Source organism: Pelophylax lessonae (assembly GCF_965119305.1).
Source record: "Pelophylax lessonae genome assembly, chromosome: 13".
In the NCBI taxonomy this organism is placed as follows: Eukaryota; Metazoa; Chordata; class Amphibia; order Anura; family Ranidae; genus Pelophylax; species Pelophylax lessonae.
The window spans coordinates 120,692,675-120,715,809 of record NC_138780.1 but is presented as its reverse complement, the minus strand read 5'-3'; the positions used below and the strand labels follow the sequence as shown (position 1 = coordinate 120,715,809).

The following is a 23,135-nucleotide window of genomic DNA, read 5'->3' as shown; positions in this document are numbered from 1 at the left end:
TGGAATACTGCCCTGCTGCCTAGTCTCCGAAGGGAGGGGATCATGCTCTGCTTCAGTATGTCACAGTACATGTTGGCATGTACGAAGCTGGTGGATGTTAGAGACCTTGTGCTCCTCCACCTTTCGTTTGAGGATGCCCCACAGATGCTCAATAGGGTTTTGGTCTAGAGACATGCTTGGCCAGTCCATCACCTTTGCCCTCAGCTTCTTTAGCAAGGTAGTGATCGTCTTGGATGTGTGTTTGGGGTTTTTATCATGTTGAAATACTGCCCTGCGGCCTAGTCTCCGAAGGGAGGGGATCATGCTCTGCTTCAGTATGTCACAGTACATGTTGGCATTCATGGTTTCCTCAATGAACTGTGGCTCCCCAGTGCCGGCAGCACTCATGCAGCCCCAGACCATGGCATGTCTTTGTACTCCCCACCTGGTTGCTGCCACACACGCTTGACACAATCTGAACCAAATAAGTTTATCTTGGTCTCATCAGGCTACAAGACATGGTTCCAGTAATCCATGTCCTTAGTCTGCTTGTCTTCAGCAAACTGTTTTGAGGGCTTTTTTGTGCATCATCTTTAGAAGAGGCTTCCTTCTAGGACGACAGCCATGCAGGCCACTTTGATGCAGTTTGCGGCGTATGGTTCGAGCACTAAAAGGCTGACCACCAACCCCTATCTGGTCGACCATGACGAGACCTGTTCTGAGTGGAACCTTTCCGGTTAAACCGCTGTATGGTCTTGGCCACCATGCTGCAGTTCAGTTTCAGGGTCTTCTTATAGCCTAGGCCATCTTTATGTAGAACAATTCTTTTTTTCAGATCCTCAGAGTTCTTTGCCATGAGGTGCCATGTTAAACTTCCAGTGACCGGTATGAGAGAGTGAGAGCGATAACACCAAATTTAACACACCTGCTTCCCATTCACACCTGAGACCTTGTAATACTAATGAGTCACATGACACCGGGGAGGGAAAATGGCTAATTGGGCCCAATTTGGACATGTTTTACTTAGGGGCGTACTCACTTTTGTTGCCAATGGTTTAGACATTAATGGCTGTGTGTTGAGTTATTTTAAGGGGACAGCAAATTTACACAGTTATACAAGCTTTACAGTCACTACGTTACATTGTAGCAAAGTGTCATTTCTTCAGTGTTGTCACATGAAAATATATAATAAAATATTTACAAAAACGTGAGGGGTGTACTCACTTTTGTGAGATACTGTACATATATTTACAGTAGCACAATTTATAACAGAACTATGTGCTGAGTGTTACTTTGTCCCTCATATGGCCAGAGAACAATATCTAAAAATGTAATTCATAAGTATCTGTACGCTACAGAAAATGTCTTCCAATCCATAATCCACAGGGCCATATTAGTCCTTGTTTATCAAACAGGCTATTGGACTGCTACAAAATATATATTTTATAATAAAAACTGTGACTAGTACGGTTTTTCCTTTCCTCCATCTTATAAAAAAAAAAACATGTGCCAGTTCCTGTTGCTGACTTGTTCATAAAAGGTGTAGGCATCAAGTCTATCAAGTTTATTTGCACTTCACTACCTAATGAGTCACCAACTTTAAAGACAATGACAGCCAGGGAAGACTGGAAAGCCTACATATCTGTCCTGTAATCAGCAAATACCTAAATCAGCAAATTAAACACAAAATAACTTTTCACTCCACTGTCACATCTTGCCCTTGTGATCCCGTCCATAGCCTCATACATGCTAGAGTCCTTCATATAGATCAAATGAAAATACATTTGCAAAAGTGGATTTTGCATACTGCATGGTATTAACCTATCCCTTGTGACTGTGATCAGACCTGGCCACTGGCTTCTCAAGCATTAGGTCAGGGGTCTCCAAACTTTCTAAACAAAGTGCCATATTTCTGTCTTTCAGGCTTTATGGGAGCCAGACTGTGGCTGGTGGGAGTAAAAAATGCCTTGCCATCAATGTGAGTAAGCAATAGACCATAATAGGTTGCAATAGAAGGAATAGTGCCCCATTGTTGGTATCAGTAGGAGGAATAGTGCCCCACTGTTGGTATCAGTTGGAGGAAAAGTGCCCCACTGTTGGTATCAGTGACAGCAATGGTGCCAAATTGTTGGAGTCGTTGGGAGGAATGGTGCCCCATCGTTGGCATCAGTGGGAGGAATAGTGCCCCAAGGGCCAAAAAATGGCAAGCAAAAGGCCACAGTTTGGAGACCACTGCATTAGGCAATGCATCATGGAAGTCTAGGGAGTTTATGTATGCATGCCCTGCGCCTAGGGATTTAATGGGGCTACAAAATAGATAAGGGGAGTGTACAGGAATAGTACTAGTATGTCATGGCAGCAAATGGTTCCTGCAATACAGCAGCAACATATTTTGTATTTGATTTGCTGATGATAGGCACAAAAAGTACACTAGTGCATATGTAAAAGTGGAGACAATTGGATTAAGGACCAACTCAAGTCTATGTGGGTTCATTGCGCAGGTGTGATCAGTGCTGAAGATTTCTGCCTGGGGGCTGTAAAAAAAAGTAGGTAGCTGAGTGGGAAATTTCTAGGTTAGAGGACTAAGAACAGGCTGCCCATGTTTTACTAAAGTTGAACGTGTCTTTTATGTTTACCTGTTATCTGTACATGCTGTCAATGCCTGCTTCAGCCTTCACTTTTGCCCTCTCTACCTCTCCTGCCTGTATTGATGCCTGGAGTATTTTCAGCCATCTGGAAGTCAAGACCATTTATACAAAGTGCCAGATAATGGCTTACAGAAAATTTCCAAACAAAACATTTCTTATTTGTAGGGCTATTTTACCTGAAAATGTCTTGGGTTGATTTCAAGAGCCCTGTTGAAGTCCTGCACACAGCTGGCTTGCTGTAGATGCATACGGCACAATCCACGCTGATAATAAGCATCACAATAACCTGAACGGGTTTTAACAGCGCTAGTCAGAGCCTCAAGTGCCTGAAACCCCAAGAAGCTTATGTCAGTAGCTAACAAGGCAACATACTCAATAAATGATACCTTATTCCTAGGTTAGTCAAGATAAGGGAGCACTAGATACAGTCATACAAGTAAGATTTCACTGAAAAATATAGAGAATTATAAAACTGCCTTGTGTATGTGGCATGTACAAAAATTGCATTGAGAGGCAAGTGAATGTGTCAAAAGTGACTAAATGTGTTAGAAATGAAAACACAAAAAAATGGATTTTTGTAAGAACTTACCGTAAAATCCTTTTCTCTGAAGTTCATCGACAGACGCAGCTTCATCTCTTCAGAGACCATTGGGTTATGCTCCTCCAATCAGGAAAAGGCACTAGGCAGGAAAAAAGTTTAACCACGCCTATGGGGCTGTCTCTGCAGGCATAACCCCACATACTCTGCAATCAGCAATCAGTTTAGTTGCAAGCAGTGTTTAGAATACAAAAAAAAACCCATTCACTCAGAAGTAGAGGGGCGGATGCTGCGTCTGTCAATGAACTTCAGAGAAAAGGATTTTACGGTAAGTTCTTACAAAAATCCAGTTTTCTCTATCGTTAATCGACAGATGCAGCTCCATCTTTCAGAGACCATTGGGATGTCCCAAAGCAGTATATTTATGAGGGGTGGGAAGACAACGCAAAGAAGTCATAAATCCCCAAAGGCCAAACTTAGCCAACCAGGTAACATGGAGCTCAACCAAGAACAACTGGAGCTCACCTTGAAAAAACATACACCCTCAAAGAGAAACAAAAAAGATTCTCTTTAAACAGCAGCCTGCAAAATCAAAGGAAGCATCCGAAGATGCCAACACATCAACTTTGTAGAATTTTTTTAAACGTATGTACAGACTACCAAGTTGCCGCCTTGCAAACTTGCAGCACTGATGCCTGATTGCGAAAAGCCCAAGAAGCACTCAGCGCTCTGGTAGAATGCGCCTTCACTGGGAAAGGAGGAACCTGACCCTTCAGTGAATAAGCCTGAACTACCATTTGCCTGATCCATCTGGATATGGTCGCTGCAGATGCAGCAAATCCCTTCACGAGGTCCTTTGGTAAGGACAAAAGAGCATCTGACTTTCTAAAAGACTCGGTGGCCTCCAGGTAAACCCTGACTGCCCGAACCACATCCAATGAATGTAAGGCAAATTTGTTTGAATATTTGGGCTTAGGACAGAATGAAGGCAGCCCAATGTCTTTATTCAGATGAAAATCATAAACCATGACTGATTAGGTCGAAGTACCACTTTATCTCTGTGTACCACCAGATAAGGTGAGTGGCATGACAACGCTGCCAATTCAGATACTCTGCGAGCAGAAGTGATAGCCACCAAGAAGGCAACGAAAGCAGAGAAATCTCCTAAATGTTCTCAAAAGGAGGCTTTTGAAGAACAGACAACACCAAATTGAGATCCCACGGCAGTAGCGGGGACCATCTCAGAGGCGCCATATGGCGCACTCCCTTTATGAAGGTACGAATTAAGGCATGCGTAGCTAAAAGGAGTTGGAAATATATAGCCAAAGCTGACACTTGGCCTTTGATAGTGTCCAAAGCCAACCGCTGTTCAACCCCTTTCTGCAGGAAGGCCAAAACCCTAGCGATTGAAAACAAGCGAGGGTGCACCTTCAGTGATTCACACCACGAAATGTACGATTTCCACGTACGATGATAGACCTTCCTGGAAGTCGACTTCCAAGCCTTCAAAAGCGTAGGAATCACAGAGTCAGAAAGACCTCTATCTCTCAATACCTGGCTTTCAACAGCCATGCTGTTAAAGCCAGCGACTATAAAGTAGGATGGAAGATCGGGCCTTGAGACAGCAGATCTTCCCTGAGAGGAAGTATCCAAGGAGCAACGGCGACCAACCTTATCAGGTCCGCGTACCTAGACTGGCGAGGCCAATATGGAGCCACCAGAAAGATCAGAATGCATTCCACCTCTATCCTGCGGAGAAGCCTCGGCAGATGTTCCAATGGAGGGAAGGCATAAATGTACCGACCCAAGGAGCCAGCAGAGCGTCTGTGGCGTCGGCCAGAGGATCCTGAGACCTGGCTACAAACCTCTGAACCTTCTTGTTGAGACAAGAAGCAAACAGATTGACCTCACGTATCCCCCACCAAACACACAAGAGGTGAAACACCTCTGAGTGTAGGGACCACTCCCCTTGATCCAACACCTGACTCCTCAAGTAATCCGCCTGCCAGTTCTCCACAGCTGGAATGTGCACAGCAGAGATAGCTGGAACAAACCTTTCCACCCATGCCAGATCCTCGGTCACTTCCTTGGCCGCCAATACACTCTTGGTGCCCCACTGGTGATTGATGTAAGCCACAGCCGTGGCATTGTCTGATTGAATCTGAACCAGACAATCTTACAGACAAGTCATCCAATTGCTCAGAGAAAGTTATTGCCCCGAGCTCCAAGACGTTTATCGGCAGTTTCGACTCTTCCACTATCCAGGAACCTTGGGCACAGAGCTTCCACACCCCCCCCCCCCAGCCTAACAGGCTGGCATCCGTGGTTACCACTGTCCAAAACAACAGGAGGAAGGACTTGCCCCAGCATAGTGCTGGAGACTGAATCCACCACAACAGAGCAGACTTTGTGTCGTGGCTCAACTGAATCAAAGATTCCAAGGACTTCGGATCCTTGTTCCATTTGACAAGAATCTCCCTTTGCAAAGGTCTGGTATGGAACTGAGCAAACGGATCCGCCTCAAAGGTTGATACCATCAGACCCAAGGCCTGCATGCAAGTCCGCAGTGAAGACAAATAGTTTGCCAACAGCAACCGAATCGCCCCCTGCAATTTTTGCAGCTTGTTCGAGGAGAGAAAAACCCTCGCCAAAGCTGAATTCAGAGTCAGGCCCAGATAATCCAGTCTCAAAGAAGGTATCAGGGTGGTTTTCTTGAAATTGATGTTCCAACCGAACTCCTGCAGGTTTGTGACCATGAGCTTCATGTTGCCCATCAAGGCTGAATGGGAGTCTGCTCTCAACAGAAGATCGTCTAGGTACCCCAGTACCGCAATCCCCTGTTGGCACAGCAAGGCCAACACTGGTGCTAGTACCTTGGCAAACACCCTGGCAGTTGAGGCGAGACCAAAGGGTAATGCCACAAATTGATAATGCTCCTCTGCTACAGCAAAGCAAAGAAACCGCTGGTGACCAGCGTAAATAGGGATGTGTAGATATGCGTCCTTGATATCTATGGAGGCTAAGAAGTCTCCCTGGTGCAGTGAAGCCACTACCTTGCTTTTGGATTCCATCGGAAACTTCTGTACCCGCACAAAGCGATTCAGGGCTTTGAGATCCAGGACTGGACGCACCTTGCCCTTCTTTCTGGGTACGGTGAACAGGTTTTAATAAAACCCCTGAAAACACTCCTGAGAATTAGGAACTGGTACAATCACTCCTTGCGACAGCAAATCGAGTACTGCCCCTCGCAAGTCCCTTAACCGGTCTGGAGAAAGGTGAAGATTGGATGGGAAGAATCTGTCCGATGGTCGAGAGCGGAATTCGATCTTGTACCCTGATCGGATGAATTCATAAACCCATCTGTCCTGAATCAAGGAGGGCCAGGGTTCCGAAAAGAAACAAAGACATCCCCTTCTGCAGATCTGGACTGCCCAGTCTTAGATTTTCCCGACCATGGCTTCTTGGAACCTCCAAAGACCTGAATGTTTTACCTTTTTCTTGAGACCCGGAGGCACGAAAGAGACGTTTATGAGCAGTAAAGGAAGGCCCCCACCTAGGACATGGCGCCTTACCCTTAGAGGATTGGGGAAGAAGAGTACTCTTACCCCCTGTGATACCTTTGATCAACTCATCCAGAGAGGATCCAAACAGCCTCTCACCCTGTGAAGTGAAGATCAGTCAAGGCCTTTTTGGAGACCTGGTCAGTAGACCAGCTTTTTAGCCACACCATGCGTCTAATAGCAATGCCCACTGCTGACGCCCTGGCCACCAACGGAGCTGAATTCAGGGACGTATCACACATAAACACCAAGGCTTGAGCCAACTGGTCCAGTAGTTCCAGCACCGCAGGGGGGAGCCGTTCATCTTCCAAGTTACTTTTAAGTAACTTCACCCATTCAGTAGCCGTCTGCGCCACCAGAATGTTCACAAAGGTAGTCTTTAAATGGAACTCGTTATCACGTGGAGATGGCGAGACAAAGACTCCACCCATCTATCCACTGGGGCAAAAGTTGGTGACTCTTCCACCGGTACCAGAGTCGCTTTATTTAACGTGGAAACCAGGTGATCCACCTAGTGGAAACTGCCTCCGCAAAGGGATAATGGCATGCAAAATGCTTAGGCACCACCAGCATATGCCTAATGCGCTGCTATTGTTCATCCACAATATTGTGAAACAATTCTGGACAAGGGAACGCCTTGCCCGATTCATGGGATTTGCGAGAGCCAAAAGACACCTGCGTACCCGACGCTGTGGAGTCATCAACTATGAGGGCTTCCACCAATGTGCATTCCCCCATGGCAGTCGATGAGGACAGGTCCTCTTCACCATCAGAATGCGAAGACCTCAACGACCCTGACCCCTCAGGGTGGGCTATGTCTGCAGCAGCCATATCTGCCTCAGAGTCTGAGGACCCCGCTGATGGAGGCGAGGGCAGAGGGCTTTGCGGCTGGCAACACTTGAAATTACAAAATCCACCTTCGACATCAGATTTTGCAAAAAAGCTGCGATTTCAGGCTGGGACTGAGGAAGGTTCCACAGTCGCTCCCAGGGGATCTGCAGGTGAAATTTTATCCTGGGACTCCTGCGGTCCCACCATTATTGACCCTCAATCCCTGACTAATATAGCTAATAGCAAAGTGGATGAGGAAAAAATTACAGGGAACCCCAGAAAAACGTTACCAGACCGTCCAGGAGACTGCCAGCATGTGCTATGCAAAACAAAAGTGACACTGACTGCACAGGAAGAGGAAAAATAAATTCTGCCTCTATAATTTAAAAAAAGCCATGCTGCACGCCTGTCCAGCTTGTGGACCTCAGGAAAATGGCCGCTCAATGCATTCATAATGGGGAACTATAGAAAATGGCTGCCCATGTAATACAATGGAAACAGAAACATATATGATCCACAGCAAAATGGCAGCCCCCACGGCGCGCCATGTGGTCTCCAGGACCCCCAAAAGGGGTCCTACAACAGTAGGCATTGGAAGGTCCCCAAGTAGGGACCCCCTCAGGACAAGCCACCCCCACCAATGCAGTGCCCCAACGGCCGCAATATTACTGCCCCCAAGGTTAAAAAACCTGCTAGGGATAAGGGAGTGCTGAGGGGTATAAAGGCCCAGTACTCCAAGAGGCCAGGGGAACCAAGGGAGCCCCTTGGATCCGACTATTCCAGGGAGGGGGCCCACGTCCACCCCAAGACCGCCAGAGGTTTTGGGGGGACAATCTACTCACCATACCACGATACCAGGTGGTCACCACACCGAAACAGATCTCCTCCTACTCGGGATGGGGGTGCTCTCAGCCAGGGAGAAGCTGCGACTCAGGGCGTTCTAGGTCGCTGCATCCCAGTGAGACGGTGCGCTCGCAGGCTTGTCCCCAACCTTAGGGGCACTGTCGTGGCAAGGCCTAGTTCTGCACTATAACCTGCTCATGCTCGCTGGCCAGGCTGAGAGACCTTAAGGATCTAGATTATCCAGTGCGAATACCAGCCGACTCTTGCTTGTAGTTCCTCTGAATCTTGGTCTGTCAGGAACCTACTTGTGAAAAAAATAAAAAATACCAACTAACACAAATTTCCCTATTAAAAGCGAAGACTGAAGTCCCAGCAGGGAGCTAGGTCCTACTCCTAAAACTAGGCAGAAACAAACTGATTGCTGATAGCAGATTGTGTGGGGTTATGCCTGCAGGGACAGCCCTATAGGCGTGGTTAAACTTTTTTCCTGCCTAGTGCCTATTCCTGATTGGAGGAGCATAACCCAATGGTCTCTGAAGAGATGGAGCTGCGTCTGTCGATGAAGAATAGAGAAATATTAATATGTAATATTTCATTTTTTTCCTAAATATATACATACCGTATATATATATATATATTTTTTTTTTTTTTAATTCTTGACATAAAGAAAATCTATACAAACCCACTATATTTTGCCATTATTAAAGCACCTCACCCTACTTCCAGACACACTGCATCTAGTTTGGGGCTCGCATATTCACTTTTACTGACACGTGGCTAACTTCCTGAGCACTAAACCCCTAAAAAAAGACACTGCCAACATCATCTGCTAACTTTATCTTGCCCTAAATTGTTGATGATAGAAAATGGCTAGACATTTTATTTTTGTGCAGATACCATATGAAAGCTTAAGCATGCACATATGATAACGTACAAGATAACTTGTGTTCTTCCATTTATTTTGTGTATAATGAATTATATGGGGCAAGGCATTCATGATATACTGTATACAGTATATACAGTACTGTATTTTCCGGCGTATAAGACGACTTTTAAACCTCAAAAAAATCCCCCAAATATAGGGGGGTCGTCTTTTACGCCGAGTATTATACCTCCAAGGTACCCTAAGTAGAAGTATTACCGGTAAATACAATCTCAAGGTACTGGCTGTGTGGGAATCCTGTGCCGGTATACCGTATGTACCGCAGCTTCGGCTACATACAGTATACCGTGCTGAGCCAATCACGGTGAGCGATGTATTCTATTAATGAATGCAAAGCCTTCTCGAATTGGCCGAGTAACATCAGCCCGCCTCTTTGACGCTGCCAAACCGAGCAGGCTTTGCATTCAATAATAGAATACATCGCTCACCGTGATTGGCTCAGCACGGTATACAAAGCTACGGTACATACGGTATACCAGTACAGGATTCCCTCACAGCCAGCCTTGAGATTTCATCTACCAGTAATACTTAAATCAACCCTGTAATGGTCATGCAAATTCGGCACATGGAAATCTGTATGCAGCAGCCAGGTTGTTCAGGTCTTAAATCATCCAAGCAATTTTGTCATAATAAGGGACATAGCTGCAGTGTACTTCTCCCTACCTCCTTCTACAGTTCATACAATACACAAACTTTTGGCTGATACCAGCATCTTCTTATCAGATCCCTGAGAGGACAGATGCAGATCCTCTCACGCCTATCAGCCAAATCCACACTTCAGTCTAGAAGCCCTCATAAAACTCACAAGCTTGAGTGATCCAAGAAACAAACTGATACCTGCCAGATCTCCCTCCCTTGTAAACATCTTAGCTGAAGTCTCTAGCAATACACATTTCTGTCTTGGTAGAATCAATAACTTTATGACTCATAAAAAAAATTCAAGTACAGCCAGAATTAGGACATAAGTATATGTGTAATGTTTTAAGTCCAAACCTTGGCGATATATATGGGAGAAAAATGATGTTTTTCAATGGTGTTGCCTTGCTTCGGAAGGGAGGTAGTCTTATACGGCGAGTATAGCCCAAAACCTATGTTTTAACTCGAAATTTTAGGGGGGTCATCATATACGCCCAGTCGCCTTATACGCTGGAAAATACAATTTCTCTTACGTCCTCCGACAGTCGCCGCCTCTTCATATTCGTCACATATGGGGTATTAGACTTTGCTCCGAAGGAGTAGCTAGGCAAAAGAATATGTTAACATTAAAGCTTTTAACATATCCCACCCTCAAGGGGTGGTCCCCTCAGTCAATACCCTCCTACTTCCTGCAACCATATCTCAGTTTTAATGTCTAGCTTGTCAGGAGTGGCTGGCTCTCTCTGTACTGGGGCTTTGTGCCCCAGACTCTTTCTTCTTTTTTGATTTTTTGTTTGAGTTTTCTCTCTACCTTTACTTAGCTGTTCTTTTTGTCAGCATTAGTTAGTTCTTCGGATGAAGAGGATCATGCGGGCTGGGTCTCGGGCTGATCCCCCTGGTCGCAGGTCGTGGGTCAGTGGCTTCCCAGCCTGCCATCGAGCGTTCAGCCAGGTAACGCTCCTGGCACAGTGAACGACCCATCCCTGTTCGGTGCAGGGATGATTGGTGAGGTGGCTACCTCACTGGACGCTGTGCGGTTTCTTAACCCCCATTCTGTGCGTCTTGTATGCGACTCTCCCTGCCTCATGTGCAGCGGCTTGTTCGCCTGTGCGGGTCCCCCACGCCACTGTGAGGTAAGTGTATTTATGTGGGGACCTGTCTGTCTGGGGGGGTGTCAGTCTGGGACTGTGTAACCTGCCTCTATTCACACTGTTTGTCTCCCTATCTCTCGGCTGCATGCTGTGGGCTGCAGGGGGGGGGGGGGGGGGAGCTGTGTGACACTGTGTGTGTCAGCCTTGTCAGTGTGAGAAGCTGTGTGCTGTGGGGCATGTTTTGTGGCATGTTTGGGCATTATACAGCGATCGCTGCGGCGATCTGACATGTTTTTTTATATACAGACATGTGTGCATTACTGTACTGTGGAGCGGCGGTTTCGGCGCCAAACGGCGCCATTTTGCCTACACTCGCTCCGGCCGCATGTTCTACATGCATGGCGGCCATTTTCTTGTAGCCTCCCATAGGCTTTCATAGAGAGCCCTGGCAGCATCACTTCCTCCTATCCAGGAACACCGATCGAGGCAGCAGCAGCGGCGAGGGTCTCCTCAGGTTATATCCTTCCTATCCATTGCCTGTGTCAGTTTTATTGTCCCTGTGGGGGTCTCATTGTGCTTGTGTGTGGTGCGGTGGGCTGCGCTCGCCGCGCTTGTTAAAGGGGCAGTTAACCCTTTATTATCCGGCATTTGTTATAGGGGCAATGGATTCTCAGGAGGGCAAATTTCCTACCGCCTTGGTGGAAAGCCAGGGGACCGCTGTTTCCCCCCCAGGGGGGATTTAGCCACTATTGTGGCTGGCCTTGCTGCTCAGGTGCAGATGCTGGTGGCTGCTCAATCTACTAAAAGACCCAGAGTTGCTCTTTCCTCTGATTCTGAGGGTGAAGGTGATGGGGTTGTTATGGCGGGGGCCTCCTTATCGGGGTCCCGCTCCTCCCTGGATCTAGTGGGGTCTGAGGTGGAGGCTGAAGTTGAAGGGGTTGATAATTCTCCCCCTGGCTCGCCTGAAGAGCTTGCAATCATGGATGAATTGATTGCTTCCATAAAACAAACGCTGCGTTTGCAGGATGAAGTGTGTCCCCCCGCTGCCTTGACGGCTTATGGGACGCAGAGAAAACGCAGGACGCCGCAGGTTTTTCCCTGCAATGATGATTTTCAACGCGCTGTTAAGGAACAATGGCGCAATCTACGCAAACCTTTTGCTGTACCAAGTAGGTTCAAGCTGCGTTATCCTTTCTCGCCTTCCACTGATGAAAGGTGGTGTGTGCCACCCCCGGTGGATCACGCAATTGCGGTTTTAAACAAATCCACTGCGATTCCTGCAGAGGATTCCCCTGTGTTCCGTGATGCCACGGATAGGAGATTGGAGTCTCTTGCCCATCATACTTATTCTGTTATGGGTTCTATGCTTAAGGCTCTGTTTGCCTCTCTCATGGCGGCCCAGGCTGTCGCAAGTTGGACGCAGATGCTTAGGCGCGTCCTAGTGGCCGATTCGGCCTCGCCGGCGACCCTGGATATGGTGGATCAAATCCACCAGGGTGTCATGTATCTGTGTGATGCGGACTTGGACCTAGTCCCGTTGGCTGCACGTGTGCACAGCGTGGCGGTGTTGTCTCGCCGCCTGGTTTGGTTGAAATGTTGGTCGGTGGACCAGTCTTCACGTAAGACCTTAGCCAATCTGCCTTATGATGGGTCTCGCCTTTTTGGGGAGTCCTTGGATGTGTTGATTAAGGGGATCACCGGAGGTAAGAGCACTCTCTTGCCCCATTTCCCCAAGGCTAAGGGGGCTTCTGGGAAGAAGCATGCTAATTTTCGGCCCCCTCAGGGGTCCTTTCGTGCCTTTCGGTCGCACTACAAGGGCAAACCGTTCAAAGGTCAAGGCTCTCAGAAGAAGCCCTGGTCTGGAAAACAGAAGTCCGGTCAATCCGGACTCGCAGCCCATAACAGTGCGGCCTGAAGGGGCGCCCTCACCCAGTTTTGGGGTGGGGGGACGCTTGCTCGGTTTTCTTCAGCCCTGGTTGACCCGCGTGCGGGACAGATGGGTTCAGGAGATCGTTCGATCTGGTTACAAGATCGAGTTTCTCTCTCGGCCGGAGAGCAGATTTTTTCCCTCAAATCTTCAACTGTCTCCAGAGCGTTTACGGGACCTGCACCTGGCGGTGCGGGACCTGAGGGCTCAGGGAGTGGTAGTTCCGGTGCCTCATCGGGACAGGTTTCGGGGGTTTTATTCCAATCTGTTCACCGTGCCCAGAAAGGAGGGCAAGGTTGCTCCAATTCTGGACTTGAAGGCTCTGAACCGCTCTGTGCGGGTTCGCAAGTTCCACATGGAATCCCTGCGGTCGGTGGTGGCTGCCCTGGTTCCGGGGGAATTCATGGCCTCCATTGATTTGAAGGATGCGTGTCTTCACATCCCCATTTTCGAGGGTCACCAGAGGTTCCTTCGATTTGCCATTACGGAGGATCACTACCAGTTCGTGGCGTTGCCTTTTGGTCTCGCCTCGGCTCCGCGGGTCTTCACCAAGGTGCTTGCGCCGGTTCTGGCATTATTGAGGGCCCAGGGCATTTCTGTCCTGGGGTATCTGGACGACATTCTGGTTTGGTCTGCGACCAGCCAGGGTCTGGAGAAGGACCTGTCTGTCACGATGCAAACTCTGCAGGAGTTTGGTTGGACAATAAATTTTCCAAAGTCGACACTGAGTCCATCGGTTCGTCTTCCCTACCTGGGAATGATTCTGGACTCGGTGCAGGCGAAGGTCTTCCTGCCGGAAGACAAACTCAGAACTCTTCAGGAGGAAGTCAGGTCCCTCAGGGACGTTCCGCACTCATCTCTGCGGACGTGCATGAGATGTCTGGGATTGATGGTCTCGGCCTTCGAGGCGATTCCCTTCGCCCAGTTTCACACGCGGGGTCTTCAAGCGGAGATCCTGTCCATGTGGGATGGGCGACCTCAATCTCTGGATCTTCAAATCTCGTTGAGTCATCGCACCAGAAGAGACCTTCTGTGGTGGCTCCAGTCCCCGATGGTGTCCGGGGGCAAGTCGTTTCGTCCTATCTCGTGGACGGTGATCACCACGGATGCCAGCCTGTCGGGCTGGGGTGGTGTTCTGGGCGTTCTGTCCGCCCAGGGAACTTGGTCGGAGGGGGAGTCTTCCCTTCCGATCAACATTCTGGAATTGCGTGCGATAAATCTCTGTCTTCATCGCTGGACGGACCGGCTGCAGGGCTGCCCGGTTCGGGTGCAGACGGACAATGCCACAGCGGTGGCCTACATCAACCACCAAGGGGGCACCAGGAGTGCCCGAGCGGCTCGAGAAGTGGCCGACATTCTGTCTTGGGCCGAGACTCATGTCCCGGCGATAACGGCGGTTCACATTCCGGGGGTGGAGAACTGGCAGGCGGACTATCTGAGTCGCCAGACCCTGGATCAGGGGGAATGGTCTCTCCACCCGGCTGTCTTCCAGATGTTGTGCGCGAAGTGGGGTCTTCCAGATGTGGACCTGTTCGCGTCTCGTCTCAACAACAAGGTGAGAAGGTTCGTGGCAAGGACGCGCGACCCTCGGGCAGACGCGTCGGACGCGTTAGTGGCCCCGTGGCATCAGTACAGGCTGATGTACACGTTTCCACCGATTCAGTTGCTGTCCAGGTTCCTTCGCAGGTTACACTCGGAACGCAGCACGGTGATTCTTGTGGCACCGGACTGGCCTTGCCGGTCCTGGTACGCAGACCTCGTGAATCTGGCGGTCGACGCCCCGTGGCGTCTGCCTCTTCGAGACGATCTCCTGTCTCAAGGACCGATATACCATCCTGCTTTACAGTCTCTGGCTTTGACGGCCTGGCTGTTGAGACCGAGGTCCTGAAGGAGAAGGGTCTCTCCCCAGAGGTCGTTCATACTTTGATCAACGCGAGGAAGTCTTCCTCGGGGAAGGTTTATTACCGTACTTGGAAGGCCTATTTTGCCTGGTGTGAGTCCAGGGGGTTTTCACCCCGCACGTACTCGGTTTCCCGAGTGCTGTCCTTCCTTCAAACGGGTGTCGATCAGCGTTTGGCGCTGGCTACGATAAAGGGTCAGGTGTCTGCGCTGGCCGTTCTGTTTCAACGTCCTGTGGCTTCCAACTCCTTGGTTGGCACTTTTGTTCAGGGTGTGCGGCATCTGATTCCTCCTAGGAGGGATCCTTTGCCCCCTTGGGACTTGAATCTCGTTCTGTCTGTGTTGCAACGTGCTCCTTTTGAACAGATCAGGGAGATCTCGTTGTCTATGTTGTCCAAAAAGGTCGCCTTTTTGGTGGCGATCACTTCGGCTCGCAGAGTGTCGGAGCTGGCAGCTTTGTCCTGCAAGTCTCCGTATCTGGTTGTTCATTTGGATAAGGTGGTCTTGCGACCTAATCCTTCTTTTCTTCCGAAACAAGTTTCGGAATTCCATCTTAATGGGGATATTGTCTTGCCTTCGCTGTGCGCGAAGCCTAAACATCCAAAGGAGGTGAGATTACATTCTCTGGATGTTGTTCGGGTGATAAGGGTTTACCTTAAATCGACTGAGTCTTTTCGAAAGACGGACTCCTTGTTTGTTCTTCCAGAGGGTCCTCGGAAGGGCATGGCGGCGTCGGCCTCTACCATCGCCAAATGGATCAGGCAGACCATTGAACAGGCCTATGCCTTGCAGGGGAAGGTTCCCCCTGTGCCTGTGAAGGCGCACTCTACTAGATCTCTGAGTACGTCTTGGGCCTGTCGTCATGGGGCTTCTGTAGCCCAGGTGTGTAAGGCGGCGACTTGGTCGACCGTGCACACTTTCACAAAATTCTACAAAGTAGATGTTCAGGCATCGGCGGATGCTTCCTTTGGCCGCAAGGTTCTTAGTGCGGCAATTCCCTAGGGTCCCTTGTTGGGGACCTCTGGCTGTTGGGATAAGTTTTTTATCCCCTGGTTATTTGTCTTTTCCTGGGTTGTTGCTCCTGTTGAGCACTTGTTTTTCCTGTTGCCCAGCTGGTTTCCTTCCTTTGGTAAGGTTCCTTTCTTTGATGCGGAGACTGCGTTGCCTTTTCGGCGCGGATGCGTTTCCCACCCCTCATGTTTGCACTGCTTTGGGACGTCCCCATATGTGACGAATATGAAGAGGCGGCGACTGTCGGAGGACGTAAGAGAAAACGGAATTTTTGTAAAATCTTACCTGTAAAATTCCTTTCTCTGAGTCCTCCGACAGTCGCCGCCCCCGCCCCTCTTTTGGGGTTTGGTTGTATACTCTACTGCTATTCCACTAAAACTGAGATATGGTTGCAGGAAGTAGGAGGGTATTGACTGAGGGGACCACCCCTTGAGGGTGGGATATGTTAAAAGCTTTAATGTTAACATATTCTGTTGCCTAGCTACTCCTTCGGAGCAAAGTCTAATACCCCATATGTGACGAATATGAAGAGGCGGCGACTGTCGGAGGACTCAGAGAAAGGAATTTTACAGGTAAGATTTTACAAAAATTCCGTTATATCTATATATCATCCTAAACAGTGTGAGATTAGGAATAAAATGACTTTGCTGTCCATGGTGCTGAAATGTTTTTTCCAGCATCTAGATAGCCCAGGACTTATGCCTAATAGAAATAATGAATTATTTGATACATGTCAATAACAGCTAGAGCTCATGTGCAAAATTTAAACATCTCAGCACAAATTGCCCTATACCATATGCACTACACTGAGAAGGTCATTCGCTTTCTCTTTTCATCAAATTAATTGCAGTTGCTTGCAAAGACTGCTAAGTACTTCTCTCTCTCATACCTTTGAAAGCAATGTTTGTATATTTATAATAAAAAATGATCTTATAGGACTAGGAATTGTATTATATCTAGTGCCAGTGATTATCCCAATACTGATTCATTTGTCAACAATTGCATCTGATCTCGAAGCAAGTATGTATTCTACATGGACCGTAAAACATAAAGGATATCTCATTTTGTCTGAAACATTGAGATTCAATTCACTCATCACTATTTGTCCAGAACAAAATACCAAATCATAAGCATAGATAAGGTCAGGGCTAGCCAGGGCCGGCGCTACCTGTCAGGCGACCTAGGCAGCCGCCTAGGGCGCTACTTATCAGGGGGCGCCAGCGGAGCCTGACCCAGCGCCGAGGTAAGTCACCAGTGGCGGCCCATCCATTAGGGGCACAGGGGCGCCGCCCCCTCTATCCATGTGTCCGGCCCCCTAATCTACATGCAGGGAGCCGGATGCATGGATTCCAATGAGGGTTTTTTTTTTTTTTTGAAGCAGAGGCTCTAATAGGCTTCAAAAAAAGGGTGGGCTTGGGGTGCAGAGCACTGCGCTCTGAGTCCACCCAGTTATGTGACAATAGTGAATGAATATTTGCTATTGCCACACTGATTCTCCTCCCAGCCAATCAGTAAGCGGGTCCTGAGACCCGTTTCCTAATTGACCAAAGGAGAAGTCATCCTATTGGCAGAGGAGGGAGGAGACGGCCTCCGAGAGGGGACATGGAGGAGACTGAGGGGGAAGCCGCCGCCGCCTGTCAGTCCGGAGGAACAAGGTAAGTGAACGGGCACTGGGGGGGGATATGGTGTGGACTGGACTCTGGAGTGACGGGGGGGAGGTCCATGGCCAGGTCCATCTCCTGCCCCCCCGACCGATGGAGCACCAGCCGCTACTAGTTTTAACCCCTATCAGCAACTTGGGATGGGGGGGTGGGAGAGCATATGGGGGGCCGCAATTTTTTTTTTTTTGCTGAATATCTTTCAGCAGATGGCGCAGGTCTAGATAAAATAGGTTTGAACACTGTTCACCATACTGAAACAATTACTATGCAGTCAGTCATTTGGTGGAAAATTTTGAGAATGGCTCATATATGGGCTAATTATCAGCATATCGGGTAAATCTATTTCCCTTTGCCAATAATTTCATAGGTACCTTAAAAAGGTGGTATATAGGTTTTCAGTACATTTTTAGAAATTGTTTCAGTTTTCAGACTTTTCTTTTATATCTGTTTTTACTATATGTACACAATCTATATTTTACAAATAAAATATATAAATAACCTCCTTGCAGGTATACTGAGCCACCTACAAATAGATGAATAAAATTCACCTTGAGCAATTTACACCTGTACACAGCCCGTTCAGTATTCCTTCCACATTGGGTAATGTGCCCTCTCTGCAGGAGGCATGCTGTTAAAGCCAGAGACTGTAAAGCAGGATGGAAGATCGGCCCTTAAGACAGTAGATCTTCTCCCAGAGGTAGCCGCCAGGGAGGCTCGACGACCATCCTTGGGTCCAGTCTGGGGCCACCAGAAATACCAGCAACTGTTCCAATGCTAACCCGTGGAGGAACCTGGACAACAGTTGAATCAGAGGGAAGGCATAAATCAGCCAATACCGGTGCCAGGGCACCACTAACGCGTCCGTGGCGTCCGCCAGAGGATCGCGGGTCCTGGCCACGAACCTTCCCACCTTTTTGTTGAGACGGGACCCAAACAGATCCACGTCCAGAGTCCCCCACTGGGCACACAGGAGATGAAACACCTCCGGGTGCAGGGATCATCACCCCTGATCCAAGGACTGACGACTCAGATGGTACGCCTGCCAGCTTTCCACTCCCGGAATGTGACAGGATCTTGGCCACTTCCTTAGCCGTCCGAGCACTCTTGGTGCCCCCTTGGCGATTGACGTAAGCCACCGCCGTGTCGTTGTCCGTTTGAACATGAACCGGGCAACTGTGTAGCCGAGACAACCAATGAAGCAAGCATAGCTTGATCGCTCGGAGAACCAAGACATTTAATTGGCAGGGAGGAATTCCTCCGCCGACCAAGTCCCCCGGGCACATAAGGTGACCAGAACTCCACTCCAGCCCGACAGGCTGGCATCCGTGGTGACTACAGTTCACAACAGAGGTAGAAAAGACTTGCCTTGAGTCAGAGTGGGTGATAGAATCCACCACGACAGTTCCGTCCTCATAAGGCGACAGAAACATATCCTCCTGTCTAACGACTGAGGATCCTTGTACCACCTGGCAAGAACCTCTGCTTGCAGAGGTCTCGTGTGAAACCGAGCAAACGGGATGGCTTCAAAGGCCGAAACCATCATTCCCAGGGACCGCATGCAGGCCCATAGAGAGAAGAGATTGCTGTCCCTGAGGCACATGAACCCGCCCTGCAAGGTCTGAAGTGTTTCCTCCGGAAGAACAAACCTTCGCTTGAGCAGAGTCTAGGACCATCCCCAGGTAACTGAGACGAACTAACAGAGTCAGTGCCGACTTCTGGAAGTTGATGGTCCACCCGAACTCCTGGAGCATCTCAACTGAGACTGTTAGATTGCTCGACAGAGTGGCACACAAACTCGTCCTCAACAGGAGGTCATCCAGATAACCGAGGACCGCAATCCCCCTCTTGCACAGCAAAGCCAGAACCGGGGCCAAAACTTTGGTGAATACCCTGGGAGCCGAAGTTGGACCAAGGGTAATGCAACAAATTGAAAGTGGTCCTCTGCCACTGCGAAGCGGAGATACCGCTGATTACCTTCGTAGATAGGGATGTGCAGATATGCATCCTTCAAGTCGATGGAGGCCAGAAAAAACTCCTTGACTTGACAACACCACCATCGACCGGTTGGATTCCATCTGGAACCTCTGTACCCGCACAAAGCAGTTAGAGACTTGAGGCCCAGACTCGGACGCACTTTTCCCTGTTTCCTGGGCACCGTGAACAGGTTGGAATAGAACCCGTGAAACCTGTCCCGCTGAGGGACCGGTATAATAACTCCTAGAGCAAGAAGATCTTGCACAGCCCCCATGAGATCTTGCAAATGATGGGGAGACAGACAGAGATTTGATGGAAAGAACCTGTCTGTGGAGCGAGATCGAAACGCGATATTGTACCCTGAGCGAATCGGTTCGTGAACCCACCTATCCCGGATTTGGGACAACCAGGGTTCCCAAAAGCAACGCAGACGTCCCCCTACCCCTGAAATGGGTGAGGGCATCCCTTCAGACAAAGGAGGACTGGGCCGCCACACCGGACTGACCGGCCTTGGGCTTCCCATGGCGTCTTGTGACCGCCGGAGGCCTTTAAAGGATTTACCTTTCTCCTGTGCCCCTGAGGCACAAAAGGACCCACAATGAGCCTTGAAGGAAGGACCCCGCCTAGCGCGGGGTGATTTTCCCTTAGAGGTTTGTCCCAATAGAGTCGATCTCCCACATAAGGGACATCAGACACAGTCCTTTTGGGAACGTGGTCAGCCGACCAGCTTTTTTGCCAAAAATGCGGCGGATTGCGACCCCAACCGCCGATAACCTTGCGACTAGAGGAGCCTCCACCAGGTCAAGGACAGTAGGAGGGACTGACTCCGCTACTAAGGTGCGCCTAAGCACCTTGAACCTTCAGTGACCGTTTGTGAAAACAGCACAGAAGCAAACACAGGTTTGAGCAGAAAGCCCACCACCTAATACGTGGCGGGAAAGCGTCTACACGCGCCTATTCGCCAGCTCTCTGAACACCAGGGAGTCCTCCACGGGCATCAACGTGGATTTAAGCAACCTAGAAATGTGTGGTCCACCTTAGGCAACGCCGTCCAACGGGTGTTGACCAGATCCGCAAAGGGCCAGCATTGGTGAAACCGCTTAGGCACCACCAGCATATGTGTGAAGCGACGCGACTGTTCACGGTGTCGTGAAACTCCTCGGGGCAGGGGAAAACCTGACCTGACTTCTGGGCTTAGCGGGACCCGAAGGAAACCCGTTTTACCTGACTGGGCAGGCACAACATCAATATTCAAAGTCTCCCTGACGGAGTGAATAAGTGAATAGGAGCTTCTACTATAGCTCGTTCCAGCGCTGCAGTGGAGGAAGACTTCACCACTTCCCCTTCCAAATGTGAGGACTTGGACCCCTCAGGGGGGACATTGTCCGTGGCAACCAAAGCAGGCCCTGATCAGAAAACTGAGAGGGCATCGGCCATTTAGGAACAGTACGTTCAGACAGCAGCAGATCAAACTTTGATGCCAAAATCACACATGCAGCAGATAAGGAGGCCATGGACGTTGTTTTAGGGTCCCCGAAGCAACAACCAGGTCTGTGGGGAAATTGCCATCCTGAGACTCCATTTTGAAAACGAAAAATTTTTTTGGACACTGGCCCTTTAAATCGGTGGATTCTGCAGTCCGCACTGCAAATTTGCTTTGCCGCTGGAGTCCCCTTATAAATGATGTATAAACAGGAAAGGCACAGTTTTTAGGGGGAAATGTCCGTGAAAACAGAAGAGAATAGCCCCACAGTGTCACAATGTAAACTACCAGACCCCTTCATGAACCGCTGCAGTCAAAAGGATGTGATCTGCAATCACTAGAGGCCGATGGAAGCCACAGCAATATGGATCCCTATTAAATGTAATGGAACAGAAGCACTAGCAAAATGGCCTCCGCCCTTACTAGGCGGCCGCCCACAGTCAGGATGGCGCCCGAACCGGTGCCAAATGCTTAGAAAATGGCCGATACCCTAACAGGGAAGCCAGAAAAGCTGCCCTGACCCAAAATGGCGGCCAAATCGAACGGCACCAAAAGTCAGGACACCCAGGAGCTGGCCATCGCGGGGATCCCTCAGAGACACCCCCAGGACAAGGTAATAAGCCCCCCACCAGGCACTGTTCACCGCAGAGCGCCCCCAAAGGGCCAGAGAGGTATGGGCCATCCATATCAGCCAGGGGGGACACTACAGAGACCTTAGTTTCTGCCTTCCCCTAGGAGTGGGCCCACATGACTCCCCCACAGGCGACTGTTCCAGGGACACGGGGGTAGCATCACTCACCATACCACGGACCGCGGTCTCCGTTCCGATACAGAACACCTCCCACCCTGAGTGGGGGTGCTGTCAGCCAGGAAGGGATGCTGCAACACAGGGAGTTCTGGAATTGAGACATCCCGGCGAAGAGGCTCTCCGCAGGCTCGTCCCCATCCACAGGGGCACCGTCGTGGCGAGGCCTGGGCATATCAATAACCTGCGCACGCTCGCTGGCAGGCTGGGACTCCATAAGGATCTAGATTATCCAGTGCGAGGCCCAGCTCTGCTGTCGCTTGTAGTCCTCCAGGAGGATCCCCCTGACTAACTAGCGATAGTGAGTGAGAAAATAAAAGAAAAAACATTTTCCAAAGTAATGCAAAAAACAAGGAGTTAGGTGAAAGCCCTGGTGTGAGGGTCGAACACAGACACCTTGTTGGAAGTGAGGAAGGTCTAGAAATAATAAAGGAAAGAAATGGTTTGGGGCTATCGGAGCTTGTATAACATCGATACTGCCTGCAATGTTCAGAACTGTATGTAATTAATATGACTATGATGGTAATCTATTCTGTACAATCCTTTATTTTATAATAATAATTTTTTTCTCTTCTTTCTGTATGTAATTTTTAATGGAACAATAAAATTTATATATTTTTATACATGGTGGTTTTTCCATCGTTGATTTAAGTACCGTTAAAATCCCATTAGCCTCTACTAACTTTCCTTCTTATTTTTCCCCCCTTCCCTCTCCATCCAACCCCCTGCTTTTCTCTTTCTTCTTTCCCTTTTCTCCCTTTTCCTTCCTTCTCCCCCCTTTCCCCCCCTTTTTCCCCCCCCTCCCCCTTCCCCTTCTCTTTTCCTCCTCTTTTCCATTTCCTCCTTCCCCCCTACTCCCTCCTTTTCTTTCCTTCCTTCCCCTCCACCATTTTTCTTTCAGTCCTCTTGCTTTTCCTTTTTTCTTTCAACCTTTTCCTTTTTTCTGCCTAAATTCTATTAATTTCGTTTCTTTCCTTTATTATTTCTAGACCTTCCTCACTTCCAACAAGGTGTCTGTGTTCGACCCTCACACCAGGGCTTTCACCTAACTCCTTGTTTTTTGCATTATTATTAGGGATGTTGGTACCATAATACAATTATACAAACAAACATCTGTTTATATATTTTCCAAAGTAAATAAAAAACTGAGACAAGGTGTCCCAGCAGGGTACCCTAGTCCTACTCCTGAGCTAGGCAGCAAGAAACTGAAGAGCAGCACCAAGTGGCTGATGGGTAATGTCTGAGGGACAGCCCTCTAGAGGTGTGTCTGTGTAAAGCTTTTGTTGTTAACCTTTTCACTACCTAG

At 49.0% G+C, this 23,135-nt stretch overlaps 1 protein-coding gene across 1 annotated transcript in view; it reads right to left on the bottom strand.

The window, feature by feature from the left end:
• The window catches only part of LOC309569394 (uncharacterized protein), a 326,566-nt gene that overhangs the window by 123,363 nt on the left and 180,068 nt on the right, over nucleotides 1–23,135 (bottom strand). Inside the window, exon 23 of the mRNA XM_082275209.1 lies at nucleotides 2,804–2,953. Coding sequence (XP_082131335.1) covers nucleotides 2,804–2,953 — 150 coding nt within the window. The remainder of the gene's footprint in view (nucleotides 1–2,803; nucleotides 2,954–23,135) is intronic.